A 25170-nucleotide genomic window follows, 5' to 3' on the forward strand; every position below is an offset into this window, starting at 1 on the left:
ATATACATACATTTTATATAACTCATACACTGGCCGACAAATTTGGCATACGATGTGTTAGAAAAACGAAAGTCACTATATGTAGTATATGGGAGTTGGTTTATTATACATATTGATACTATCCATTAACTATTATCATTAAGGTAGGTAGTAGTAATGAATACAAGGGGGCTAGGTCAAGTTTTCGCTAAAATGTATCCAATTTTTTTACAATATGTATGTACATTAAACATATTAGAGGGCTTGGTCACGCCCACTTTTTCAATATTTCTTACACTTCGGTGCCCCTTCCTACTGCGATGCTCTATGACAAATTACAGTTGGTCATTATATGTATATATATATATATAAATCTATATCTATCTCGATTAGTTTCAGGTAATACGCACAATAAAAGCAATAAAATATTGTCGTTGCCCACCCTTTAATAATTCTAATGTACATATGTATCTAATAAACTACTAAAGCTATATCAATCAAATTTGCTGAGCGCAGATATTATAAGAACTCCTATCGACATTGTGAAAATGGATGAAATCGGAATATGGAGTACTGTTCAAAACTACTAAAACGCAATAAATCAGAGACATTAAATTTTACCTCTGAGGTGGTGTGAGAATGCTTTATGGGAGCCGGAGTAAAATCACGTATCTCGGGAGGTGGCATTCATCTTATATTCCTATGTCAGAGCACGAAAATGGGCGAAATCGGACTGCAACAACGACTACTTTCCATATAACGCAATTTAAAATTCCACTTGATTCTTTCACTTCTTAGTATACAAATCGAGAAGTAGTTAGTATAACGGGATACAATTTTATACCAATAATTTCATTAAAGTACGCCACCTTATCACCAAAAATTGTCCAAATCCAAACAAAACTGTTCAATCTCCTATGTATCAAATATGTGGACCCCAGTTTCCATAGTTGACTTTTGACTGAAAATATCGATCAATGAATAGAGAATCCTTTCCTGGCAATAGTTATTCTGTGTATCATAAATGAATTGAATCGGGTCAATCCTTTCCTGAGCCCCCATATACCAAATATAAAAATTTTCGAACATCCAGGTGACTTTTTACTGGACATATCGGCCAATATTTGAGTTATCCAATGAAAGTTACAGAACGTGTTTTGCTCATAACAGTATATGTATGTATGTACTTGTATATTTCTGCCTAAAATAAATACGAACATGTTTTTAGTATGTGGCATGCAATAATTAATAGATAAAATCGGGTCGATACTACCCCAACTCCAATATACTACCTATAATGATTTTCGTTTTTCTAACAAAATCTTATGTCGAATATCTCGGTCAGTGTATGAGTTATATAAAGTATATGTATATGTATATAAAAATACTTAGATTCCGATCCTCTGTTCGACGTTTTACGTCTTAAGATATTTCCCTGGTTTTGATTCTTGCAATTTGCAAGAGTATAAAATGATCAGCTGCACCCGAACTTAGCCATTTCTTACTTGTTGGTATTCAAAATGCTGCGTAATACTACTTTATATTAATAACGTCTCACGTTGTTCTTCACTATAAACTCCTAACTACTGTACCTATTTAAATCAGATTTAGCATACTGTGTAGTTTGTTTCAAAATATAAGGTAAAATAGTTTATATTTCATTTTATAGTCGCAAAAAATTTTTTTTTTTGCAAACTGTTTGTTTATTACTATGATATATTGATTAGTATTGTCTAATTACTCTCTGGTAATTTCCGACAGACCTTGCCAGTTATACCTCGCAAAATCTTGAATTTTGACTACACCCTGCGTTGAAAAAGATAACCAAAAGCAGTTTCAAACCTTAATTTTCGGGAATCTTTGAGAAATTTAAGAGGAAAACGTTTATATAAGTATTTTTTGATATGCTGATACAAAAACAGTGTCAATTTATCTATCTATCTTATCTGTCTATCTAATAATCCAAATTTTCCATTATAAATATTAGGTTCCTCTGCTCCAAGTTTGTCAAAGTTGTGCGAAATTTTGATATTTAATTTCTTCTTAACATGAATATTGTCCATATCTGTTTATAAGGCAGCTATTTGGTATAATTAACCGATCTGAGCAATTTCTTCGGAGATTACATTTTTGCCTTAGAAAATAATATATACCAAATTTCGAGAATAAATCTTCTCAAATGCAAAAGTTTTCCATACAAGAACTTGACTCCGATCGTTCAGATTGTATGGCAGCTATATGTTATAGTGGTTCGATATCGACAGTTCCGACAAATGAGCAGTTTCTTGAAGAGAAAATGATGTTTGCAAAATTTCAAAACGATATCTTAAAAACTGATGGGACTAGTTGGTATATGCATATACAAATGGACAGACAGACAGACGGACATGGCTAAATCGACTTAGCTCAACATACTGATCATTTATATATGTACTTTATAGGGTCTCCGCTTCCGCTGGGTGTTACAAACTTCGTGGCAAACTTAATATACCCTGTTCAGGGTATAAAAACTATGGCAACCCAACGGTCGTAAAATACAAGGTACATCGACCTCGAACCAGTATCTTCATACTTACAGTGGGACGAATTTAAAAAAAAAAAAACAAAGAATTGTTATTTATGTTACTGTTTTTATGTTTTCGTTTTTTGTTCAATTATCTGATATATCTTTATTAAGAGGTCTAAATTGAAAATACATATGTTCGAGATCTAAAACAAACATCGCTAAATTTTGTCACTACATAGGTAATCCTTCTAAATGTTTTTGAATGTAATTTTTTTTCATATTGGACTTTCGCAAACTCAGCCACTTCAGTTTTTAACTTTTTACATATGTATGTATTCCTCTAAATGCTCTAGACTGTTGAATGCGAGATCCAATAATTCGTAGTCAGTACTCTGTTTCTCAGAAACTTCCACAGAGAGTTTTTCTAATAGTATACCTAGATGAAATAATAACTGTTGGTTAGGATGGTCGTGAAGAACACCTTTTCTGTTAAGATTCCAAAAGAATGTTCCAGAATGCCTTAATTTAGGAGAATAGTTAATATGTATTTTTTGAGGTCGGCATAGATAAATTGATTTGTTATTTGATTGAATAAATTATTTACTTATTTTTCGAAATGCCAAAAATTTAAATAAATACATCATGCCTTGTAAAAGTTCCAAATCTCTAAATAAAAGCAGCAGCGGCAAATGACTGTCATAAAATCCTCATTCCCATTGATTTACCGAAATATCGCGGCGGCTAAATGGTTAAAAAAATCGATTTTAGTTAACTGCAGAAGACGAAGTAATTGTAATTTTTCTAAAAAATTTCTTGACGCACCGTGTTTTTTTTGTATAAATGGATGTAAGTAATATTAATCATTTAATTATTTTTGTATTTCATTTCCTTTGTACTAATTTCCATTGTATAAACCTACAAGTAACAAATCCTATCATTTTCACCCATACATACGCAGGCGAAAGCTTATAGAATGACAGAAATTATATTAAGAATGCAATAGAATGAGGGAAGACTCAGGACAAAAGCCCAGGCAGTTCGTTAGGGTTTCCTAAATATTATACACTCAGTCCTTTTTTTACGCGATCTCTTTTTACGCTATTTCACTTTAACGCGGTTATTTTGGCAGCGAATTTCTCACTTTAACGCGATTGCTTTTTTTCGTTTTTTTAAAGAATTTCAATTTTTGCTAGCTTTACAATGGAAGTTAATTCAGGAAAAAATAAAAAACGCAAAGGCATTTCTTTAGAAACAAAACTCAGTGAATCTACAGTGCGGACAATAAAAAAAATAAAAATGCAATTAGAAAATCTGTAGTTTCCGGAAAAAATGTAAATGCGAAGAAAACTTCATACTCAAGAAATGTTTTTATTGAAGAAATGGAAAACCTATTAACAATTTGGATTGAGGATCTCAACCAGAAACGAATCACAGTTGATACTACAACAATAAAACAAAAAGCTCTATGTATTTTTAAACGATTAACATCGAACCAAGAAAACAAAAACGAATTTTCAGATAGTGGTGGATGGTTTTCGAAGATTATTGAAAGACATAATTTTTATAATTTAAAAACTAAGGGTAAAATTGCTTCAGCTGATAGTAAAGCTGCGCAGGACTATCCACCAAAGTTATTAAAAACTATTCAAGAAGGTGGTCACAGACCAGGTGGTTACAGACCAGACCAAGTTTTCAATGCGGACGAAACCGGCCTATTTTGGAAGAGGTTACCAAAACAAACATATGTGCCTAAGGCCCAAAAATCATTTGATGGCATCAAAGCTGCAAAGGGCCGTGTAACGTTTTTATTATGTAGCAATGCTTCTGGTGGCAGCATGATTAAACTGCTGTTAGTAAACAAAAGTCTCAGGCCGCGAGCACTAAAGGGCAAAGATTTAAAACATTTACGTGTTCACTGGATGGCCAATAAAAAAAGTCTGGGTAACTGGAAATATATTCCAAAAATGGTTTGCTAAATGCTTTGTACCAGAAGTTAAAAGTTATTTGGACAAGAAGAAACAGCCCTTTAAAGCTCTTTTAATAATTGACAATGCACCGGGCCATCCGTTGATTGAACATCCTAATGTAAATATCATTTTCCTCCCACCGAATACTACATCAATTATACAACCGATGGATCAAGTCATTATTGCGACTTTTAAAATGTACTACCTCAAAAAAACTTTTCAGTGCATAATGGAAAAACTGGAGGAAAATCCTGAATTGGACTTCTCCGATGCTTGGAAAAATTTTTCTATCAAGGATTGCATCTTGTACGCGTCAAAAGCAATTTCTGAAATAAGGCAAAATTGTACGTTAAACGCATGCTGGAAATCTCTTTGGCCAGAATGTGTTAAAAGTGGTATGTCCGTAACAAGCAATTCAACTGATTATTCAGATATCATTGATTTAGCACGTTCCGCGGGAGGAGAAATTCTTGCAGATATGACGAGAGAAGATATTGACGAGATTCTTCTAGACCGAGAGCTCGGTGATGGCGATTTGATTGAAGTAGCTACGGAAGTAATCGAATCGGAAAATGGCAGCGACACCGAGATAGACGAGCATCCAATTAAAGCAGAGACGATTAAGCAAGGATTTGCAGCAGAATTGGAAAATTATTTTGTAGCAAATGATACTGATGCCGAACGTGCACGAATTTTTCAAAAAGAATTGAGTCTCTGCATGTTAAGATACATATAAAGAACTACATCGGAATTTATTGGATCCAAAAAGAAGCATTCAAACAAAATTAACTGAATTTATGGTGCAAACTCAGTCGGAGATACTAAGTCAATCAGAACATCAATCCATAGTTCCTACTATTGATTCTGATACAAATTCTAGTGATATCAGTGCCGGCCATCAAAATAAGCGGCTAAGAATAATTTCCATTACGGATAATGACAGTGATTAAACAGCATTCAACGGTTTTTTCAATAAATCTACCTATATTTTATTTTCTTCTCTTTTATATATGGTTTTTGTTTTGTATTTTTTATTTTGATATGAATGAATAAATCATATGTCTGAAATTTGAAACTTATTGTATTGTTTTTGAATATTTTTTTGCGCGTATATTTTGTTATACGCGATATTTTTTATACTCGGAACCAATTCGTCAGTTAATATTGGAAAACTAACCATTTTTACGCGATTTTTTTTACGCGATTAGTGGCAGAACCAATAATCGCGTAAAAAAAGGACTGAGTGTATTACTAAAACGGCCAAATGCCTTAGAAAAGGCAAGAGTGTGTTGCCGTGTTATGCTATCCAATTTATTACTTTAAGTACGTTTTTGTTGCATTATATAATATATTTCGATAATTAAAATTCATGAAGATGTAATTTTCCTAGTTTTGATTAAAATTTTATTTATTGTAACAAAATATTGGTAAATCTTTTCTATTTTATTAAAAATATTTGAAGAATATATCTATTTTTATTTAAATTATTACAAGTAGTTTTGTTTAGTATTGTAAATATTATATGGGTGAAAATAGGCCTCCTGGAAAACCGAACACCCAAAAAATATCGGTAACGCGCCTATATTGCAACCTCTTTACTATTTTTAAGTCCTTTTATTTAAATCTCTGTGCCGAAAAATCAACTATTTCGATCAGATGATCTCAGCTGTTGAGGACCATATGATTCTTTTGTTACTTGTATGTTTCTACAATGCTAATTTCATAACTCAAAGTGTAAACACAATGACTGCGACAGACTACAGCAGCACGACAGTGAACCGAAAACGTCGTTGTTCATCTTACTACATGTACATTTTGAGAAGCAACAACAACACAATGGCCGGCATGTACACAAAACAACGCAGTTGTCCATTTAGTATGTACACAATTTCGTTGTGGCCATACTAATTCCTTTCACTTCAATGAAATTTTAATATTTTGTTCAAAGTGAAATTTTTTATGCAAAAACTAAGTAAATAGGTCAATATTTTTGCTTTAAATTATCAATTGTTATTACAAATGTAAGCGATGGCAACTCTGTTGCCCATCAAGTGTCAAATAAAATAGAGCAAGTGGCAGCAACCAAAGACACAGTCAACGAGCAACCGTCAGCGAGTGAGCAACATAAACGAAATATTTGAGAACACCCAGTAAAGTTGAATAAGTGTAACATTTTTCTTATATTCACAATAAAGTTTTGTATTATTATATATAAGTGTTTGACTGTCCACACGAGTTCGGTGTTTCTCTACAGTTCAGAAGTGGGATGATAAACCCATACACGTCTACAAACATAGTAAGTATATGTATGTGCGTTGGTGAAGGGCTATAGGCACCGGCAGATATATATACACGATACGTAAAAACGATACGATGGTGAAGATCAGTGATCTGAAGGTGGAACAACTGAAGAGGTTGCTACGGGAAAGGCAATTAGCGACGACTGGCACGCGAGACCAGTTGTTGCAACGTCTTAGCGCATATGAGGAGTCCGACGAGGCGGACATCCAAGAGATCAACGTTACGGAGGAGTCATCCGAGATGTTAACGGTGGCACAACTGCAGCAGGAGATGAAGCAGTTACGCGAGATGATGGCGCAGCTGCTACAAGCGCAAAACAACGGGACTGGTACAGTTAGCATGAAAGAGGTACAAACGGTACAAAACGCAAATAGCAACGATAGCGCAGTCGCAGTCAACGGCGGCGCAGGCGTTCAGAGTCACGCCACTGACGCTATTTCAACGAACGACGACAGCACGGTGGCAACTAACAACAACGTTGCAACACGCATTCAAAGCAACGGTGATATTTCTGCGAATGGGAATATTTCAACGAACGGGAATATGCGACACGCGTCAGTTAAAGAAATTGCAAATACCCTGCCGGAATTTGATCCAACGAATAACGCAAGCATTACGGTAGAGCAATTTATTGACAGAGTCAATCGAGTAGTTGAAGCATATAGATGGGGCGAGAAATTTTTATTGTTAGCTGTTTATACACGTTTAAGAGGAGTTGCACGTATGTGGTTAGATGCATCACCCACATTACATACAACTTGGGAAAAATTTGCTAATGCGTTATGACACGAATTTGGTTCAGATCGAGACGAGGCGGAAATTCATTTCGTGATGACCAATGCAACAAGGAAGCCAAAAGAAATCGTAAAAGAATATTGTTTTCGAGTAGCGCCACTAGGTATACGTTACAAACTAAGTGAGGCTGCCATTATATGCTATGCAAAAGCTGGGTTAAAACATAGAGAACTCCAACAAAGCATTTCAGCAATGAAGTTTACAACAATGAAAAAGATGGGAGACGCCATCGAGGGCTATTTCATTAATCGCGGAGGGCTAAGTGAGCCCCAAGTATATCAACCGAGCAAGCGAGACAACAATTACGAAAAATATGCTGAGTCAACGAAACAAAATGATGAATTTAAAGCACAATTGAAATGCTATAATTGCAACGCACCTGGACATTTTTCCAACAAATGTACATTGCCGCAGAAACGACATCGCTGTATAACGTGTAACAAAGTTCATCCAAACGGAGGAAATTGTGAGAAGACGACAGTAACGTTACGACAACTTGGTGCAATCAACCTTGACGAATGTTTCAAGAAGTTAGTTTACATAAAAGCGCAACCGTATATCGCATTCATCGACACGGGCAGCCAATGCATCATCATTCGTAGGTCAGTAGCCAAGCGCATCGACGATAAAGCCGTAAAATGCTGCTTACAAGTAAAAGGCATTTGCAGAGGGGTGCGTACGTTCACGGAGGCTATTACCATAGACATCACCATCGACGGAATCAACATCGAGACGCAAGCCTACATCGCTGATGACGAGTTACTAGAAAAAGTCGTTTTAGTAGGTCAAGATGTTATCATCAATGCAAACAGTACGCTGAAAGTTGAAAATGGTTGCACAATATTCGGAAGCAGACGAGCAGTACAGACGACGGTAATAACTGAGAGCAATTTTTTCGAACTAATGTCCAATTTCAGCAATGAAGCAGAACGAAATAAGATGCAAAGTCTTCTGGCAAGCTATGCCGATGTTTTCTCCAGTGGGCTGAAAGATATTGGCAAAGCTGACGTAGTTCAAGCTAGCATCGAACTTGAGAGCAATCGCACCATATTTCAAGCGCCTTATCGTATCCCAGAACCGAAGCGTGATATTGTCAACAGGATGGTTGAGGAGTTGCTTGAGCGTGATATTATCACGAAATCGACATCCGAATACGCAAGTCCCGTGGTCTTAGTCAAAAAGCAGAATGGAAGTGATCGGTTATGTATCGATTATCGACGAATTAATAAGGTAACAAAGAAAGAGAATTTTCCAGTCCCGAATATTGAAGAACGGCTACACGAAGCGAAACGTTTCCGATACTTTTCGTCACTCGATTTGAATAGTGGGTACTATCAGATCAAAATGGCTCCCGATAGTAGGAAATACACCGCTTTTATCACGACGGACGGTCTATATGAGTTCAAACGCATGCCGTTTGGTTTAAAGAATGCACCAGCTGTGTTTAATAGACTCATGGCAGAAATCCAAAGACGGGTGGAGACGGGCGACATGCTGCATTATATGGATGACATCCTACTCGGCAGCAATTCTTTCGACGAAATGTATACAAAGCTTTCTCGTATACTCCAAGTACTACGTACCTGCGGACTCACATTGAACGTCAACAAATGTAAGTTGTTCACGCAAACAATAACGTTTTTGGGACATCAGCTAACTCCTGAAGGCATGAGTCCGGGCAACGTCAAAACCAATGCTATCGTAAATTTTCCACAGCCGAGAAATGTCACTGAAGTACGAAAATTCTTAGGTCTCAGTGGCTACTTCCGAAAATTCCCAGCGACGAATTTTTCCATATTCCATTATTTCTGAACCATTACGCAAATTGCTACGCAACAACACCGCATTCGCATGGGGACTACAGCAAGAGTCAGCATTCAACGAACTCAAACCGTATTATCATCGAAACCAACCACGGTCAACTACCGCATCAAGCCGAACACGAACTACATACAGACGCAAGCTCTATCGGCCTTGCAAGCGTTTTGTTGCAAGTCGAGAATGGACAACTGCACCCGATCTCATATTTTAGTCGCTCTACTACAGACAACGAAAAACGTTTCCATAGCTATGAACTCGAAGCATTAGCGATTGTGGAATCATTGGAAAGATTCAAATACTACGTATACGGAAAGAAGATCAAAGTTATTACCGATTGCAACGCTTTACGAACAACGATGGAAAAGCGAGAGCTTATACCACGCATTGCCCGATGGTGGTTGAGAATCCAAGAATTCGACATTGAACTTCAACATCGACCAGGAGCTCGTATGGCCCATGTCGATGCGTTGAGCCGTGCACCTTATGAAGATGCACACGAAATAGATGCCGCTGATCTCAAAATTTCCAAGATGATTATCGACCAGGCAGATTGGTTGTTTAGTGTTCAGCTACAAGACGAGAAAATAAGAAACATCGTTAACGAAATACAGAATGAGGTGAAGCCAGAATATCCCGACTACGTTGTTGAACTGGGACGCCTATATCGAAAACACGACAACAAACTACTATGGGTTGTTCCAAAGCAATTAAGGTTCCAAATACTGCACGAATGCCACGATAAGGCAGGTCATATGAGCGTTGACAAAACAATGAAACGAATTCTCAATCTCTTCTGGTTTCCTCGAATGCGCAATTACGTAAAGAGCTACATCAACTCATGTGTGGGTTGTGCTTTAAATAAAACCCTGGCGGACGACGTGAGGGTCGATATCACTACGACAACGTTAAGCCAATACCGTTCACGACAATACACATTGATCATTTGGGTCCGTTCCCAAAAAGTTCAAAACGCAACGAGCATGTGTTGGTGATTGTAGATTCATTTACCAAATTCACAATCCTACGAGCAGTCAAAGTACCGCAACAAGCCATGTAATTCCGGTATTGCTTGAGATCACGAGCTATCTAGGAATGCCTGAACGTATCATATCCGACCGAGGAACGGCCTTCACTTCAAAAGCGTTCCAAAAGTTTTGCGATGAAAACAACGTCAAACATATTCTCAACGCAGTGCGGACGCACGCGCTAACGGACACGCTGAACGAGCAAACCGCGTCATCCTATCCATGCTACTACCTTCTACTGATGACGAAAGACGATGGGACGACAAATTACGTCAAATACAATGGAGCATTAATACCATCCCGAATAAAACCACAGGTTGTACATCATTCCGACTACTTTATGGGTACGTGCCTCGAGACATCCTGCAGAATCAACTTATCCAGGCACTTCAAGACGATGATGTTGACCTGATAAACGACACCGACCTACAGCAACTACGAGTCGACACAGCTCAACGAATAAACGACGTAAGAGCACAAGCCAAGAAGCTATATGACGCAAAGCATAATCAACCGAAGACGTACAACGAAGGTGATCTCGTATTGACTACAAACGAACCAATAAGCTCCGGTACATCACGTAAACTAGAACCACGATTCAGAGGACCATTCATCATCACCAAAGTCCTGCCAAATGATCGTTATGTATTGAAGACTTACCTCATGCCGAGCGAACGCAACGTCACTACAAAGCCGTATTTGCATCAGATCAACTTAAAACTTGGTGCATGTTACCACCAGATGATCCAGACGACATAGACAACGAAGATGAGAGCACCATGGGCGAGGGCGCCACATTGGGTCAGGAAAGCCGACTGTAAGCGATGGCAACTCTGTTGCCCATCAAGTGTCAAATAAAATAAAGCAAGTGGCAGCAACCAAAGACACAGTCAACGAGCAACCGTCAGCGAGTGAGCAACATAAACGAAATATTTGAGAACACCCAGTAAAGTTGAATAAGTGTAACATTTTTCTTATAATCACAATAAAGTTTTGTATTATTATATATAAGTGTTTGACTGTGCACACGAGTTCGGTGTTTCTCTACACAAATGATATAATAGAGCTATAATATAGCTATTTTATGCTTTTATTTGTAAAATAACGTCAAGTTTGTTAGAGCTGCGAATAATTTTACATTTTACATATTAGTGGCATCACCACTCTACCTCCTCTTTCTATCTTCCATTCTACTGTCAACTCTACTGTCGTCCTACTGTCGTTGGCAAAAATAGGAGGATATTGAAGTTAGCGAGAACGACAACTGTCGGCCTGCAGTCGTGTAGTCGTGCAGCTGTCAAAATAATACTTCCCTTAAGAACGTGTGTATTTTAATATTTGACAGATGTAGTTTGCAGTCTGTCGCCGTCTATGTGTTCACCACATCAATTGAGAATTTGACGTAAAGGTACCGCTTTATTTAGAGATGCCACGTCGGCGTTAACACAGATAAGTAAAAAACCCTCCAATCAACGTCAGTAAAATGTAGATCTTGAGCAAGAATGATAGAATATAAGATTACGACACTAGTTTACAGTTAGTTTTTTTCTGTTTAGCTCGTGACAATTCTTACAAAAACAAATACATTGTGCAACAATTTCGTGACTTAACAGTTTTGCGTTGAGAAGAACAAGCATAGAAATGCATACAAATTGTAAACAGAAAAGTAAACACTTTTGGAAATTCCCAAAATAATATCAATTCATTCGTCTTTGCAGGAAAAATTTCAGTGGAATGTTTAGAATATTGTTGCGAGAAAAGATATAAGTAGTTTTAGTTTTTTTGTGGAAATTGTTAAAATGAAGAAAACCAGTGAAAGTGTACTGTTGTATTTATTTAAATTTCTAAGCATAAATAAATTAATTTTTTAAAATGAAATGTGCAGTGGCTTGTTGTAATAATTATTATGCAATTAAAAGATCGAAAACGAGGTTTTTCAGTTTTCCGGCCGATTTAAAAGTTGCCAAAAAATGGGTGTTATTTTGCAAAAGAAATAATATATTTAATACTAAATTTTCTTTAACAATTCACAATTTTCAAAATTCTTTTATCATAATTTCATACATCTGATACATCTGAACTTATAATATATGTATATATTTATATACAACACAAGAAACGTCTTCTCCATTTGAATCACAACTTAATAGACAATTTTATTATCAATAGGCCGATATATTTCTTTAGAAATGATTCAAATCTTTTCACTGAACAATATTCAATCGCTTCACTAAAACTTTTCATTAAAATCGAAATAATTAATAATATTTTGCGAATTTACAAAAGTGTTTACTTTTCTGTTTACAATTTGCAAGCCATTTGACAGTTTTTCACTCTTCTTCTTCTCAACACGTAACTATGACGTTTCATAATGGCGGTCGTCGTAATCTTGTATTCTATCATTCTTGGATCTTGAGAAAAACGAAAAGAAGGTAATTTTAAATTTGTTTAATAATTAAACAAATTTGCAGGAAGCACATTTTCTAACTAGACATTCATCTAACAATTATAAAACGAGTTCATAATGCGTTATTAGATGTTCCTTGCATGAAAAAAAAAATTAGCTGGCTAGTATGGCAAATGATACTAGTTTTAAACTAGAAGATTTAACTCCAGGGTGGCTATATTTGTCTTTGAATTCGAATAAAATATTTAACGAATGTTATTTTTTACGATCTATTCGTAGCATGTGTATGTATCTCCAAGTGTGCTGTATTAAAAATCATGAAATCATTATCTCCGTTGTATTGTGCACTACAATAAGGTTGAATTTTTTTTTTTACTTTGACTGCACTTATACAAGTATGCGATTTTTTGTGAAAGAAACTTGAAAGACAAGTTTTGCAGTTACTGGAGCTTACCCTTGAGCGTTCTATTGAAGTTCAAAATTGATTTAAATAATTGTTAAAATAGACAAGAGTCATATACTTACAACATTTTAATATTTGTCAAAAGCTTTTAGGAAGCATGTGCATATGCACATATGTACATATCTATGTATATACATAAATATTGCATACTATATACTTACATACATATGTATAAACATTTTATTTACGAATTTTATTGTAATATTTTATTTTTAGTATGCCAAATCTTGTAGTTAATTTCAGCAAAGACTTTTCTAAGATTATTACATTTTTTACAACACGCTATGGAACTTATAAAAATCAAAAGTTCAAATAATTGCCACACTACATTTGCAAGATTCAAAGGTCAACCAGATGGGAGAAATCATTAGTTGATGATATTGGAACCATACCAAAACCTTTTCCGAATACCCATTCTCTATTTTAGCAAAGAGATACTTAGAGTTAAATTACGATATCTTAATGCTTCATTTATATGTTGTGGGAGTGGTTATTATCCGATTTCACCCATTTTCACTCCATGTGACGAAATGGTGATCCGGACCTTTCAAAAACTTTTAAAGCAAAAATATCCCTCCTAACTATAATACTGGAAACAACTTTCGCTTTCGAACCATAATTTATGCTCCTGAGTGTGCTGACTACCTTATAGAAAACCAATACGCATGAAGTACTCAAGTGCGATGGACGGGACAAGGACTGAGACGAGCACAAATTCGGTGTGGGATTCGTGGTGGAAGAGTGACCCCGTCGCCCAATTTTGGCATGCACCCCGGTGGATAAACGTTTAGCCACATCCCGATGGAAGAGAAGAACGATCCTGCTTAGCGACTTTAACTCCAGGGTGGGCAAAGAAGGTATCTTTGGCACAACGATCGGTAAATTCGGCTTACTTAATGAAACATTTTTAAATCGGTTGAGGCTGATCGACTTCACCAGGGCACGAAAAATTGTTGCATGTAGTACAAAATTTCAGCATAGGAAAATTCATCAAGCTACCTGGCTATCTCCGGATCGAAAAGCCACCAACCAAATCGATTATATTGTAATAGACGAAAGACACGTCTCCCCACCTTTGTGCAGCAAAAAAGGCACGCCAACAAACACAGGGACGGTTCGACGTCCAGAAGCACAATAGACAGCCTAACGACTTGCACTCATGCTCTTTGGGAGCACTCATCAGCAACTCAGTATAAGGGAATTGTGGCGAGACTTGTGTGAGAATCTGTGTGAAAAATACGGCGACTAACATAAGGTTTCAATTGGGCCTTATCAGTGTGGTTTTAGGCTTGAAAAAAGACCCGTGAAAACAGGATCGACACATACCACCTCTTCATCAATTAAAAAAAAACTAACACACGTCGCACTCGCGACTTGGCTCCCACGTCACTGTTGACAGTCATAACATCGAATCGTAGATAATTTCGTCTATCTTCGAACCAGTATTAACACCAACAACAATGTCCGCCTCGTACTCAAACGCAGAATAACTCTTGTCCACAGGTGCTACTTCGGACTAAGTGGGCAATTGAGAACTAAAGTCCTCTCTCGTTGAACAAAACCAAACCAGGAATAAAGGGATGTTAAACTTATTCCAGTGCGAGAGCGCCTCAAAATTAACATTTTTTATAACATTTTCTGAACATCACTCATTATTCCCGTCCTGGTATATGGTGCAGAGGCATGAACGACATCTGGTGAGTCGACGTTACGAGTTTTCGAGAGAAAGGTTTTGCGGAAGATTTTTGGTACTTTGCGGATTGGCAACGGCGAATATCGCATTCGATAAAACGATGAGGTGTACGAGTTTTTCAACGACATTGACATAGTTTAATGTTCTTTCAAATGTTGTCCGCGGCTACGTCTCAGATGGTCTAACCGTTGAGTCCAATTTTCTTAGGTACGTTCGAGCATTTCGGCTGGTAACTGCCGAACGACACGCGTGATTTTTTGCTCCAAATTCTCAATTGAAGCGGGATTGTCTGCGAAATCTTAAACTTTATATATCCCCACAGGAATAAGTCAAACGGTGTGATCGTGTGATATCTTAATGGCCAATTTACCGGTCCAAAACGTGAAAGTATCTGCCTACCGAAGTGTTCTTTCAATAAATCCACGAGGTTTTCCACAAAAATTTTTTCATCATTTTAAACGGTTCAAGAGCTCAAAGCATGCGTTGTATTAGCAGGAATAATGGGATGCCCAACTCCTCTCTCACTGGAAGTGAGAGAACAATTGCTAAACGTCAAAACCACCTAAACTTTGACAGTTGACTGGATTGGGGAGGTTTTGACGTTTAGCAATTGGAAACGAGCGACGGCCAGATTGAAATCTTACCAAAAAAATATGTAAACGGAGAAATTTGTTGCCGCTGTTCAAGATCGCTAATAAAAATGTAAAACAATGAAAATCAAAGAAAATGCGAAATTTAAATATATTTCATGAAACGTTTTGTAATTTGATGCATAATAGAATTAATTTTCAATTACAAATGATCAAAAACATTTGATAATTGAGAACTAACAGGCTCTTTATCTCTGGATTATATAATGTTATCAAATGGCCACACAAGCCCCAACCCCCAATGTATGTATTTGACAGATTGCTGGCAATGTACATTGCCGGTCGAGATGTCCCGTAACTTGCAAACTTCCTCTTCCTAATAGATAGCAGTTTATTTTAAAAGTTTTGAATTCTATACAAAAAAATTGACTGATTTTCAAATGATATACATATTAATTAATATTTATATTAATATACATTATTAATATTGAAATATTTTTGTTAATTTCTGCTAGTTATTCATCCTTTACTTTTTCGTTCTTTCGCTCTTTATTAGAGTAACGCTCTGAACACATAAAAAGCGACACAACCTACCAAGCGCTGAACACATAGAGAGCGACAGACTGCAAACTACATCTGTCAAATATTAAAATACACACGTTCTTAAGGGCAGTGTTATTTTGATAGCTGCACGACTACACGACTGCAGGCCAACAGTTGTCGTTCTCGCTAACTTCAATATCCTCCTATATTTGCCAACGACAGTACGACGACAGTAGAATGGAAGATAGAGAGATGTGGAAGAGTGGTGATGCCACTAATATGTAAAATGTAAAATTATTCACAGCTCTAACCAACTTGAAGTTATTTTACAAATAAAAGCATAAAAAAGCTATATTATAGCTCTATTATATGATTTCTAATAACAATTGATAATTTAAAGCAAAAATATTGACCTATTTACTTATTTTTTGCATAAAAAATTTCACTTTGAACAAAATATTAAAATTTCATTGAAGTGAAAGGAATTAGTATGGCCACAACGGAATTGTGTACATACAAAATGGACAACTGCGTTGTTTTGTGTACATGCCGGCCATTGTGTTGTTGTTGCTTCTCAATATGTACATGTAGTAAGATGAACAATGACGTTTTCAGTTCACTGTCGTGCTGCTGCAGTCTGTCGCAGTCATTGTGTTTACCACTCCAGAGATAATTTATTCCTAGCAGCGACAAAACAATGCAACATAGCTCTCCGTTTTGTATGTACACAATTTCGTTGTTGCCATACTAATACCTTTCACTTCATTGAAATTTTAATATTTTGTTCAAAGTGAAATATTTTATGCAAAAACTAAGTAAATACCAGGTGAATATTTTTGTTTTAAATTATCGATTGTTATTACAAATGATATAACAGAGCTATTTTATGCTTTTATTTGTAAAATAACGTCAGGTTTGTTAAAGCTTTGAATAATTTTATATTGTACATATTAGTGGCATCACTCCTCTCTACTGTCAACTCTACTGTCGTTGGCAAATTTAAAAATATTAGCGAGAGCGACAATTGAGAGCCTGCAGTTGTGTAGTCGTGCAGCTATCTAAATAACTCTGTCCATAAGAGCGTGTGTATTTTAATATTTGACAGATGTTGCTTGCAATCTGTCGCGCTCTATTTGTTCAGCACATAACTTGCAAACTTCGTCTTCCTGATGGCTAGCAGCTGCTAGCACTTAAGAAACAGACTTGTTTATTGTTGACGTTTGGTGTTTTTTATTTATATTATATATTTTTGAACGACACCGTTGAAGAACTTGTTACGCCAAGAAAAAGTTATTTTTATACATTTGTTTTGCGTGGCTTCATTTTCACAAAATAAAACTTTTTGAAATATTGAGTAAAGTTGATTTAAATAAATAAAAACTGAAAATAACAAAAGTAAGGCTCTATGGAGAATAATTGGGACTTATATAAAAAATCTGAAGTGAATAACTGTGACGATGATGATCATTTTTGTAATACAAACAAAAGTAACAAATTAAGATGGTGGTCCATACCCGAGCCAATATTATTTCGAATATATTGGTTGCTGCCAATAAAGGACTTACTCAATGCAGGAGCGACTTGTAAACGATGGTTAACCCTCTCAAATGACGAACTTATGTGGAAACAGAAATTTCTACTTCATTATAAAGTGGATCCTACAATAGGGCTCAAACCAGGTATGCCAATAGGAAAATGTAAAACAAAGACAGTCGATATCCATAAAAACACTAATTTTTAAAACAACAGCTTTATGTATTTTCTTGGCAAATGCGGGCCTTATATTTAATAGTTGAATTGTATGTTGTAGGAGCTGAATCATGGAAAAGTGAATATAAACGTTTAAACTGGAATATACCTTTTGTTCAATCCCAGCGCCTCGAAGGCCACACACATCAAGTGCTTCATGTTAGTTTTTCACACAATGGGGAAATGTTTGCCACTTGTTCAAAGGATGGTTACGTAATAGTACGTTGCTCTTTTGTGTATTTCATAAACGTCCTACATACAATTTTTACATTCACTTATATAACATTTCTTCTAAAACTTTGATTATTAAAAGGTCTGGAATTCAAGTCATCCTTGTACAGAGAAGTATTCGCACAACATGAAGCAATTCAGCTGGAAATATACTCAATATTCCCAGTTTAATCAAAGTGATACCCTTCTTCTCGTGTCTGGTGTACATTTCGGATCTCCAATTAGTACATCTGGAGAGATCGCAGTCTTCACTGTGGACGGAAAAGGTTTATATTTAAGCAATATTCTGTATTTTTAATTGATGAACTTGTTTAATAGATGGATCACGTTTACGTTGTCGTGTAGTAAATCGGCCATATGACATATTTGGGACATGGTTCAGTGACCAATACCTAATATCTGGAGATTTACATTGGCTGGCTCATCTGCTAAGTTATTCTGAACTATGGTTAAATAAAGCAAATCAGGAAATTGATTCGGAGCATGTACCTATTATGAACAAGTTGTATAAATTCTATAATAAAAATGCTAGTTCCGTACGGGCTTTAATGGTAGCTAATTGTCCGTGGCTAGATGATTCAAATAACCCTTTGGTCGAAGAAGTTAAACTTAGCAACTCAAAGCAGCCTTTTGGTGAAGTGTTAGTTATAAATGAAACGGAACCCACACCAACAACTTCTGCAGGAAATCCACTTTCTCATGCAGCCACATTACGAAGATCACAACGTAGTGCTACACCCGAGTATCTATTAAACATACTTCAACAAAGTGCATCGACTTCCACCAACACCATTACTTCATTTGAAAATATTTCAAATCATAACGACTCCACTATTCGATATTTCGATGAGTATCGGCGTGAATACCCTACCGAAAATGAAGGAAACTCATCAGAGGAATCTGATGACGGTTTGGATTTTGCGGATGACTACGATGATGAAATGGAGAGCTCTGTACCCAAGTACTTAATATTCTCAACTGGATCGAAAACTTATACACCACACCAAATAGGAATTAAACGTATACGAAATGTAACATTTCCAAAAAAACTTGACCCCGGACCTTCACTAAAAGAAAGAATTGCCGCAAAAAAGGCCGCCGAAAGAGAGGTACTTGTAGAATTATTTTATACTTGTTAAAATTGTTAAGGAAAACATTTTAGAACCAATTGCGAGCTGATCCTGATTGGTGGAATTACGACTCTATTGCTCATTTATTTGACAAGGTAGACAAAGTAATAGACTTACATGGGCACATTATTGGTATGGCGTTAAGCCCTGATAATCGTTATTTATATGTCAATACCAGACCGTGGCCAAAAAATTATGTGATAACTAATGCGCTAGAACCACCTCCAATTGCGCAGGAAATAGACATTCATGTTATTGATTTAATGACCTTGAAACGTGTGGGTAATATGTTACGTGCCCATAAAGCTTACACTCCAAGTACAGAGTGTTTTTTCATATTTCTCGACGTATGTGAAGATTATGTTGGCAGGTATAATCTTAACATATCGAACAATATCAAATATTTTACTTTTGATCTACCTTATTTTTAGCGGCGCGGAAGATATGCATGCATACCTTTGGGACCGATATTATGGTATATGCCTTGCGAAATATAGACATGCTGATGTAGTAAACAGCGTTGCATTCAATTCTCGTGACTCGGAAATGCTCGTAACGACCAGTGATGATTACACAATTAAGGTTTTTGATTTTATAACAACAATTTTATAATTATCAATTTTGATTGAAAATCATATTTTAGATTTGGCGCTCTCGAGCAAAGGCAAAACAATTCAACATCGAATCAACTAATCATAATGAGGCTTTTGAATTAAAAAAATCTTTTATATAACGCTTAAAAGAAAAATAATATACGTAAGTACTTATGTTTGGATAAATTAATTATAAAAAACAATTCCTTTAGCGTTTGAAAGGCAGGATTGCGCGATTTTTCTTCCAAAAATAGAGTGTATTAAAGACGCAACAAGTCGTTTTTCAAGTATTCTCATAATAAAATTTTAGAGAATATGTTAATAAATATGTTCCTTAAACATTAAATATACGGAACAGAAATGATGAAATAAGCTTGTTGATAAATTTTTCATTTTTATTTATGTTTGATAATTTAAAGAATTTCACTTAATAAGTTTTTAATATGGTATGAAAAAATGTAAATTGGTCAATTTTTGGTTCAAAATACCAATGTAACAGACGTGCAAATAAACCAAAGCTGGAAAAACAAATTAATTATTATCATATTTGTTTATCATAAATTTAGGTAAACGAACCGAAAGGTTGCAATTTATTTAGAAAAGAATTACACCTAACTTGGGATTTACAAAGAAAATAACAAACTATATTGTTGCAAAATTTGCATGATTCTGTAATTGGTTCTCGTTACAAGTTTGTAACTTATGGTCAATCACTTATAAGGTGGGAACCATTGTCATCTTGTGGTTGCTGTATTTCAGTAATATCTATTTCAGATTCTCTGTTTTCATTACTGCTGTTATCCGTTACATCTTTACCGTGATTATGGTTTTTATTGATATTTCTTCGACGCTTTTCAGGATGCCCAAAACAGTGCTCACACTCGTCATCGTCGGAAGATGAGCTTTCTCCAAAACTTACAGGCTTTTTATATATGCAGCAGCCTAAGTAGAGAAAAGTATTAGAATATATTGAAAGTGTACATAATTTTGCGCTAACACTTCGATTTTTTTTTTCCCATGCCTTCATTATCAATGGTACCCTCACGCCAGGCAACTTGTCTGTCTGATTTGGGCTTTTCTAAACGAAGACGTAGTACTGGAGTTGACTGATCAAAACGCAGCAATTATTACAAGAACATTATTTGCCTTTGTTCACTTACATCAACTGTATCTTCCAAAACCGCAGAATTATCTACCACTACAACTTCAGTGGCGGAGTCTCGCAATGCAAGAGTATCCATTATATTTTTCTAATAATTATACGAATTACGTATTTTCCGCAATTGATTAACTATTCATTACAGTAAATTCCAAACAACCTGCGCCATTAATCACTGAATAAATTTTATAATTTCTACTACCTGATTTGACACTTTTCTATGTACCTCAATGGTTGCCAAATATCCACTAATTAAAAATGTTCTTAACACATTTCTTTGACGTATTAATAGTTACAAATTGGGAGAAAATAAACAAAACAGATCTTGTTTGGAAAACATACGACTGAAGAATTGTAGAAAATTTATTGATATTTGTTAGTACTTCTGACCGTGCGATCCTGTCCTGTGATACAGTCACAAGTCTCTAAATTTGAGATTATAATTCTTCTTTTTTGAATTCGAACTACTCTGTACTTTGCTTCACACAATTCTCGATAGACGTCGCTACTTATAGGTTAGATTCAGCTGTCATTTGTGACAATAGTATTTATATAGACCACATAATAACGAAAATGGCAGGAGCACTGGTGAGAATAAATTTTCTTCAAAGACAATCAATAAGTGAGTATTCTCAAAGTATATAATAATTAAAAATTTTAATAGCGAATCAAGATTACAGTGAGGGAAATTCCAATTTGCTATTTATTATTTGTTATACCTGTGAGTATCGATTATTCACAAAGTACTTATGTAATTCAAACGAAACAAAAACATCGCACTTTGTCAAAAAACAGTTTTATATTAAATAGGTGCCAGTTTGCCTGCGGTAGCACAGCGACGATTACAAGGCACTGCTGCCCCGCCTCCAGGAACACCACCTCCTCAAACGAAAACTAAATTTGGACCTCTAGCCGATCAAGACCGCATTTTTACAAATTTGTATGGTCGACATGACTGGCGTTTAAAAGGTGCATTAAAGCGTGGCGATTGGCACAGAACTAAAGAAATTATATTAAAGGGTTCTGACTGGATCATCAATGAACTTAAAACTTCTGGCCTTCGTGGTCGCGGTGGTGCAGGTTTTCCTTCTGGTATGAAATGGTCCTTCATGAACAAACCATCTGATGGACGTCCAAAATACTTAGTAGTAAATGCTGATGAAGGTAAAAACATACTTATATACCTTGTATATTAGCGAAGAGGTATATTTTTTCTTAATATATTTCAGGTGAACCAGGAACATGTAAGGATCGTGAAATTATGAGACATGACCCTCATAAGTTAGTAGAAGGTTGCTTAGTGGCTGGTAAAGCAATGGGTGCAAGAGCTGCTTATATATATATTCGCGGTGAATTTTATAACGAGGCTTCTAATATGCAACTAGCTATCGCCGAAGCTTATCAGGCGGGTTTAATTGGAAAAAATGCATGTGGGTCAGGATATGATTTCGATGTGTTTATGCATCGTGGCGCTGGTGCATACATTTGTGGAGAGGAAACCGCTTTAATTGAATCACTTGAAGGGAAACAAGGAAAACCTCGATTAAAGCCTCCATTCCCGGCAGATGTTGGTGTTTTTGGATGTCCTACTACGGTAAACAACGTGGAAACAATAGCTGTTGCTCCCACTATCATGAGGCGTGGTGGTGCCTGGTTTGCAAGTTTTGGACGAACACGTAATTCAGGAACAAAATTGTTTAACATTTCCGGTCATGTAAATAAACCGTGCACAATAGAAGAAGAAATGTCGATCCCTCTTAAAGAATTAATTGAACGTCATGCCGGTGGCATTCGCGGTGGATGGGATAATTTACTTGGGGTCATTCCTGGTGGCTCATCTACTCCAGTCATCCCAAAAAAAGTTTGCGACGATGTGTTAATGGATTTTGATGGTTTAATTGCTGCTCAAACTTCACTTGGAACAGCTGCTCTTATTGTTATGGATAAGTCCACTGACATAATCAAAGCTATTGAACGCTTGACCGCATTTTACCGCCACGAAAGTTGTGGTCAGTGTACACCGTGTCGTGAAGGTATTATGTGGATGCATAAGATCATGAAGCGGTAAGTAGAAATCAAGCTTAAAAACGTTATTATTTGAAATATGTTTGATTTATGTTATGTTTTTTTAGCTTTGTTGCTGGTAATGGGCAGCCTGATGAAATAGATATGTTGTGGGAGATATCCAAACAAATTGAAGGGCATACAATTTGTGCTCTAGCCGATGGTGCAGCTTGGCCTGTTCAAGGCTTAATTCGGCATTTCCGGCCCGAAATCGAAGAGCGGATGAAGAAATATGCCGTTAGAGCCACTAATTAATCAACTCTTTAAACCAGAATAGAAAATTAATAAATGATTATAAATGTTGTATATTAAAGCCAGTTCTATGTATTATTGATTAAAAATAAATACAATAATATTTAATAATGCTAAATAAAGCAATTGCGCTAATTGTTCAGGACTATAGTAAGCTATGCCAAGATACCTTTTAAAGGTTGCAAAAGTTTGTTTATACACTCATAGCCACGCAAACCTTACCACTATAAATTTCTCAAACGCATTCACAGAAATGCGATTTAAAAAAAATATATATCCAGGGAAACGTATTCGAGATGATCTCCACCTGAAACCCTACCGTAGGTCAACAGAATCTTGGAGCAAAGTAGGCTCAACATACTTATGCAGGCGGTTTCTTTAAAGGCCATGCAAGTACCTTCTTTACAGATGGAAAAACTTTCACTGTTTTGGAATATGCAAAATTAGAAAAATCTATACAAAAACCTCCAAAGACGCAAAAAATGTTATTCCAAGAGTTTAAAGTCGTTACCAACCAAGCGCAAAAGACAAGAATCACACAGCAGAGGCATAAAGCAATATTTTATATCTGCAAATGATTTGACTACAGTTTGTGGTCAGAGTTGGAAAACACAACTCCAACAATGCAGTGTCAAAAAATTTGGTGAGACATTTTTATTCTAATGGGTTGTCAATTTTTGATGACTCATGCCCAGCTCTTGACCGATGCTACGGCTGCTACTATGCCGGTCTCTTTCGACCAGAGACCTGCACGATTAAGGTAGGCATCGTACGATTACGTTACTAAGTAACACTTCTGACAATTACCACGATGCGAAGGTAACATTGCGCATCGGCATCGCGGCATCGTGGCATCGTACGATTACTATCTGGTATCGTCAATGGCAAATGAAACGAAGTACATACATACATAAAAGCAAATTTTTGTGATTTTTCTTTCGTATGTACCTTATATTAGGAAAAAATTAATAAAATTCTCTTCACTTAACATAAATTAATTCAATATAACATAACATAACACAACATAAATTAATTCAATAAATAAAAGTAAATTAAATATATTTCGTTATTTTCGATCAAAATAAGCAGCGAATTAAAAATAAAAAATATTTAATATGAACTTAATTTTTTTGTGTGAATGCAAAAATAAAATGGCGTCCAGATTTTCTCCTTTCAAATTTGTTCTTCTTTCTTCTAATATACGGTTTGCCAAACTAAAACATCTTTCGCTTGCTGCACTAGACGCTGGAATACATAAAAATTGTCGTGCCAGTCTAGCCATCAATGTAAACTCATCTTCATGACGCGCACAATACTAATTGAGTAATATGTTAGTAATCGGCGATGCCGATACCCACGATGCCAAAGTACCGTTACGTAGCGTGTACTCGCGGCATCGGCATCGCCGCTTGCTAACATGTTACTTTTTTAATTACTCGTGCAGGTCTCTGCTTTCGACCAATTCAGCGATTTTATCGCAATTTTCGACGACAGGCCTTCCGGAGCGGGGCGCATCTTCGACCACCTCTACACCAGAACGAAAACGTTGAAACCATCGTTGTGCGGTGGAAATGGAAACTGTATCGGGTCCATAAACTGCACAAATTTTATTGGCGGCTTGAGATGTACATATTTTTGCCTTTATCGTAGTAGTACTGTAAAATATGCCGTATTTTCTCTTTATTTTGCTCCATGTTTGCGACGCTATAACTCACGAACGACTTAAAAGAAATGGCAATCAATCAAACACGTGTTAGCGCGTGAAATGAGCTTTCCAAAAGGTTTAGCATGACCCGATGCGACGAATAAAACTAGAACTACGTGCTTTCAGCGTCAACTGGTGAAAATACCGCAAGACTTTTTTGACAACCTAATATTATACAAGTGAATAAAAGTTTTATA

At 36.1% G+C, this 25170-nt stretch overlaps 3 protein-coding genes and 1 pseudogene across 4 annotated transcripts; 3 read left to right on the plus strand and 1 right to left on the minus strand.

Moving 5' to 3' along the window:
* The first annotated feature begins 4618 nt into the window (after positions 1-4618).
* LOC120781386 lies at positions 4619-5402 on the plus strand (annotated as a pseudogene).
* An 11886-nt stretch (positions 5403-17288) lies between these two features.
* On the plus strand, positions 17289-20328 carry LOC120781421 (F-box/WD repeat-containing protein 5). 2 transcript variants are annotated; one of them, XM_040113642.1, is made up of 8 exons: positions 17289-17769; positions 17901-18058; positions 18153-18336; positions 18389-19179; positions 19233-19570; positions 19632-19782; positions 19844-19956; positions 20006-20328. In XM_040113642.1, the coding sequence occupies exons 1-7, from the start codon at positions 17496-17498 to the stop codon at positions 19931-19933; spliced, it is 1986 nt and encodes a 661-aa protein (XP_039969576.1). In that variant the 5' UTR covers positions 17289-17495; the 3' UTR covers positions 19934-19956; positions 20006-20328. The 2 variants fall into 2 exon arrangements, with proteins under 2 accessions (XP_039969576.1, XP_039969575.1); XM_040113641.1 differs by having other exon boundaries at positions 19844-20328.
* An 11-nt stretch (positions 20329-20339) lies between these two features.
* LOC120781423 (protein phosphatase 1 regulatory subunit INH3) lies at positions 20340-21157 on the minus strand. Its single transcript, XM_040113644.1, has 3 exons — positions 20954-21157; positions 20791-20899; positions 20340-20735 (listed from the first exon to the last, which is right to left on the minus strand). The coding sequence occupies exons 1-3, from the start codon at positions 21032-21034 to the stop codon at positions 20500-20502; spliced, it is 426 nt and encodes a 141-aa protein (XP_039969578.1). The 5' UTR covers positions 21035-21157; the 3' UTR covers positions 20340-20499.
* A 368-nt stretch (positions 21158-21525) lies between these two features.
* LOC120781422 (NADH dehydrogenase [ubiquinone] flavoprotein 1, mitochondrial) lies at positions 21526-23390 on the plus strand. Its single transcript, XM_040113643.1, has 4 exons — positions 21526-21574; positions 21763-22116; positions 22182-23016; positions 23085-23390. The coding sequence occupies exons 1-4, from the start codon at positions 21526-21528 to the stop codon at positions 23269-23271; spliced, it is 1425 nt and encodes a 474-aa protein (XP_039969577.1). The 3' UTR covers positions 23272-23390.
* The last annotated feature ends 1780 nt before the right edge of the window (positions 23391-25170 follow it).

The sequence above is a fragment of the Bactrocera tryoni genome, unplaced genomic scaffold (genome assembly GCF_016617805.1).
Source record: "Bactrocera tryoni isolate S06 unplaced genomic scaffold, CSIRO_BtryS06_freeze2 scaffold_7, whole genome shotgun sequence".
NCBI lineage: Eukaryota > Metazoa > Arthropoda > Insecta > Diptera > Tephritidae > Bactrocera > Bactrocera tryoni.